This window comes from Passer domesticus, unplaced genomic scaffold (genome assembly GCF_036417665.1).
Source record: "Passer domesticus isolate bPasDom1 unplaced genomic scaffold, bPasDom1.hap1 HAP1_SCAFFOLD_111, whole genome shotgun sequence".
Lineage (NCBI taxonomy): Eukaryota > Metazoa > Chordata > Aves > Passeriformes > Passeridae > Passer > Passer domesticus.
Window position 1 is genome coordinate 672 of NW_026989910.1, and position 4329 is coordinate 5000.

General features: G+C 69.1%; 1 protein-coding gene across 1 annotated transcript in view; it reads left to right on the forward strand.

Moving 5' to 3' along the window:
- The first annotated feature begins 3329 nt into the window (after positions 1-3329).
- LOC135291750 (collagen alpha-1(I) chain-like) overlaps positions 3330-4329 on the forward strand; it is a 2133-nt gene continuing 1133 nt past the window's right edge. Inside the window, exon 1 of the mRNA XM_064406017.1 lies at positions 3330-4007. Coding sequence (XP_064262087.1) covers positions 3330-4007 — 678 coding nt within the window. The remainder of the gene's footprint in view (positions 4008-4329) is intronic.

Genomic DNA, 4329 nt, shown 5'->3' on the forward strand with positions numbered 1-4329 from the left:
CCTTCCGACACGGACACGCTGGCAAACAGGTCGGGAGCGGGGGACGGGACGCCGCCACCTCGGCCGAGCGGGCCATCCTCGGGGCTCTCGGAGCAAGGGCCAGGAAAAACCCCAGCCGCGTCCACCCTCCGACTGCCGGGGGGGGAAATAAAACAAAATAGAAAAAAATTAAAAGGCGCCCGCCGAGCGGGGCCCCGGCTTAAGGCCGAGCCACACACAAGGGACGAGGCGCCGCCGCCTCGCCCGCCACCGGGCCGGGCCGGAGCGGGACACGCTCACGGCTTTTCTCCACCTCACCTCGGCCAGCGAGGGGCTCTCACACGGCTTTTCGACTCTCTCTCTCGGCTCCGCGGGGACCGGCCCCTTTCCCCCGGCTCGCCCTCGGTCTCTCTCTCTCGGCTCCGCGGGGACCGGCCCCTTTCCCCCGGCTCGCCCTCGGTCTCTTCTCTCTCGGCTCCGCGGGGACCGGCCCCTTTCCCCCGGCTCGCCCTCGGTCTCTTCTCTCTCGGCTCCGCGGGGACCGGCCCCTTTCCCCCGGCTCGCCCTCGGTCTCTTCTCTCTCGGCTCCGCGGGGACCGGCCCCTTTCGGGCTCCACACACGTCTCTCTCGCGCCCCACGATCGGTCGCACCACATCTCTCTCCCTCGGGGCCCTCCACACTGCGCCAAACCTCGCTGGGGCAACCACGGACGGAACCGGGAACAAAGCCACGCGACTCGTTCCTCGGTTAGGCGGCGTGCTCTCCAACCCTGGCGCCACCGGCACGCGCGGCCAATCCAGCCCACCGCCATCGGACACAGGCGCGGAGAACCCTGCCTGCGGGGACGCGGCCCGTCACCTCGCTCCCATAGTACGGACAGATAAGTCCAAGGCCGCCGGCGCCTCCAAGAGGACCGATGAAAATCGACCGGGAAGGAGCGCCGCCGCAGGCCGCCTCCTAGCATGACGTAGCGGGAGGCGGCCGAAAACAGCGACCCCTTGGTGAACTTCCGGAGCCGGCTGAGACAACAGGTCTACCCGGCGCCGGCCGAAATGTGACCAAGTCCCTTCGGAACGAGGTAGACCTGTTGTCATCCGTCAGCGCCCGCCGCCCGGGGACCGCGCCGAGCCTGGGCGGGCGCGGAGCCGGGGTAGACCTGGTGTCTCCCGGGGAGCCGGGGTAGACCTGGCGTCCTCTCCGGCGCCGGGATAGACCTGGTGTCCGTTCCCGAAGCCGGGGTAGACCTGGTGTCCCCTCCCGAAGCCGGGGGTAGACCTGTTGGCTCCCTTCCCGAAGACGGGGTAGACCTGGTGTCCCCTCCCGAAGCCGGGGTAGACCTGTTGTCCCCTCCCGAAGCCGGGGTAGTACCTGGTGGCCCCTCCCGAAGCCGGGGGTAGACCTGTTGGCTCCCTTCCCGAAGACGGGGTAGACCTGGTGTCCCCTCCCGAAGCCGGGGTAGACCTGTTGGCTGCCCTCCCGGAACCGGGGTAGACCTGGTGTCCCCTCCCGGAGCCGGGGTAGACCTGTTGGCTCCCCGAAGCCGGGGTAGACCTGTTGGCTGCCCTCCCGAAGCCGGGGGTAGACCTGGTGTCCTTGCAGAGCTAGGGTAGACCTGTTGTTCTCCGCTCGCCGCCCGGGGTTCGGGCGCCTCGCTGACCCCGCCAAGCCTGCACAGCCGGGGGCAGCTCACGGCCTCGTAACGCCCCGGAGCCGGACGGCTCTATCAGCCCTGTCCCACTCAATGAAGCCCCCTTCCCCGCCCCCCCCCCCCCCCCCCCCCCCATTTCTAAGACCAATTCATATTTTCGAGGTTTTGGGGTTTTTGGAGGCTTTTTTTTTTTTTGGTGGGCGTTGTGGGGGTGGTTTTTGGTTTTGGGTTTTGTTGGTTGTTTTTGTTTTTGCTTTTGTTTTTTTTTTTTTTTTTTTGTTTTTTTTTTTTTTTTTTTTTGGTTGGGTTTGGTTTTGTTTGGTTTTGTTTGGTTTTGTTTGGTTGGGGCTTTTTCTCTTTTGGATTTTTTTCTTGGGGGGGGGTTTTGTGTGTGGGGGGTTTTCTGGTTGGTATTGTTGTTGTTGTTTTTCCTTTGCTTTGCCTTGCCTTGCTTTGCTTTGCTTTGCTTTGCTTTTGTTTGATGCTAGATCTCGGGGCTTTTTGGGGGGGGAGTGGGCGTGGGGCTTGTGGCTTGTGGTTCGGTTGGTGGGCTGGTGGGGGCTTTTTTTGGTGTTTCTTTGGGGGGCTTTTATTGTTGGGTTTGGTTTTGGTTCCCCCCCCCGGGGTTGGTTTGGTGGGGTTTTGTTTGTTTTGTTTTTTTCCGTCTGTTTGTTTTTTTCTTTTGTCGTTTGTTTGGTTTGGTTTTGGCTTTTCTTGGGTTTCTGCCCGCCCCCCCCCACGCCGCGACTCGGCTCGACCCGCCCCGCCCCGCCCACGGGGAGAGGAGGCGGCGGCGGCGGCGGCGGCGGCGGGGCAGCCGCCGCCGGCACACGGGCGGCCGCTTTCGGACGGGTTCTTTCACGGTCCGCAGAGGTCTTCAGCACTCGGCGTGGCTCTGGGGGGCCGCGGGGGCTCGGTGGCGAGGCGCCCGTGGCCGGCACCACGAAGCCGCCGGCCCTTGTCCGCACAGAGAGCGACAGACAGACACGGGGACACACACCCGCTCCACGCACTCACATCCCGATGCCGCTCTCTCAGAGCACCACACCGCCCCCCCCCGCCCATAGGCACGCGCCCTCTCGCGTGCCCTCTCTCCCCGTCCCCGTCCCCGTCCCCGTCCCCGTCCCCGCGCCTGCCCTGGTCCCTGCCCTGGTCCCTGCCCTGCCTGTCGCGGCCGCCCCCCCGGCCAGCCACGACGGTTGGGGGGCCGCCCCGCCCTGCCCCCCTCAGACTCCCTGCTGCCGCCTGCAGACTTTCCTCGCCTCCGCCCAATGACGGTTGGGGCCGCCCCGCCCTCACCCCCCCTCCCCCCCAGACTCCCTGCTGCCGCCTGCAGACTTTCCCGGCCTCCGCCCAATGACGGTTGGGGCCGCCCCGCCCTCCCCCCCTCAGACGCCCTGGCGCCACCTTCAGACTTTTCAAGCCCTCTCCCCCCCCACCCCGGGCTCCCATCGGCCTGTTTGCACAGCGGCAGCGGCAGCGGCAGCGGCAGCGGCAGCGGCAGCGGCAGCGGCAGCGGCGGGCGGGCGGGCGGGCGGGCGAGGAGCCGGCCGACACCGAGGCAGCCGGGAGGTTCGGCCAGCAGGGCGAGAGCCTGCTGCAGAGGCGGGGCGGGGCGGGCGGGCGGTGGCGGGATGCCTAGCGCACCGTCCCTTTTTCCGGGAAACTTTCTGTTCGTCTCTCGCCGAGCCTTTTGGTTTGATGGCGTTCCTTCCTTCCCTCCCGCTCACCCCTGGCCCCGGCCCAGCCCGCGGCAGGACGGCAGCGGGGAGAGCGGCCGAAGGGAGCGAGCGATGCGGCAATCGAGCCGGGAGCCGGGCCGCCGTCGCTCGGGCCACGGGGGCGGCGGCAGTGCCGCCGGCGCCCAAAGGCTCTCTCCTTCCCTTTCGGTCGGGGCAGCGGGAGGCGGGCAGGCTGTCTGCGGGGGTGGGGGGGGGGGGGGTGGGGGGGGGGGGGGGGGAGGTGGGGGGGGGGGGGGGCGGGCGTGCGTCCGGCTGGCGGCGAAAGTCGGCCGCCTTCGCCTCCCGGCTTTCGGGAGGAAAGGGCGCGTGCGAGCCGCTGCGCGCGCCCCCTGGAGCGGGCACGAGCCTGCCGGTCGTGCGGGCCGCCCGCCTCGCACGGGCTCGCGGGCCCGGGCCGCGGGGGTGCTGCGCGTCCGATCGAGGACGGCTCCTCAGCCAAGCGCACGCCAGAGGGCTCGGCCGCCAGGGGGCGGAGGCCGACCGGGGACAGCAGGTCTACCCACGGGCGAGGCGGCTGTCGGCTAAGGCCAGCCGGGGACAACAGGTCTACCCCGGAACTCCGAGGCCAGCCGCGGCCAACAGGTCTACCCCCGGAGCGCCGAGGACCTCCGACCGGGGACAGCAGGTCTACCCACGGGCGAGGCGGCCGTAGGCGAAGGCCAGCCGGGGACAACAGGTCTGCCCCGGAGCTCCGAGACCGGCCGGGGACAACAGGTCTACCCCCGGAGCGCCGAGGACCTCCGGCCGGGGACAGCAGGTCTACCCACGGGCGAGGCGGCCGTAGGCGAAGGCCAGCCGGGGACAACAGGTCCGAGGACCTCCGACCGGGAACAGCAGGTCTGCCCGGCCCCCCGAGGTAAGGGCCCGGGCCGCGGCCAACAGGTCTACCCCCGGAGCGCCGAGGACCTCCGGCCGGGGACAGCAGGTCTGCCCCGGGGCCGCCGGAGGTAAGGGCCGGC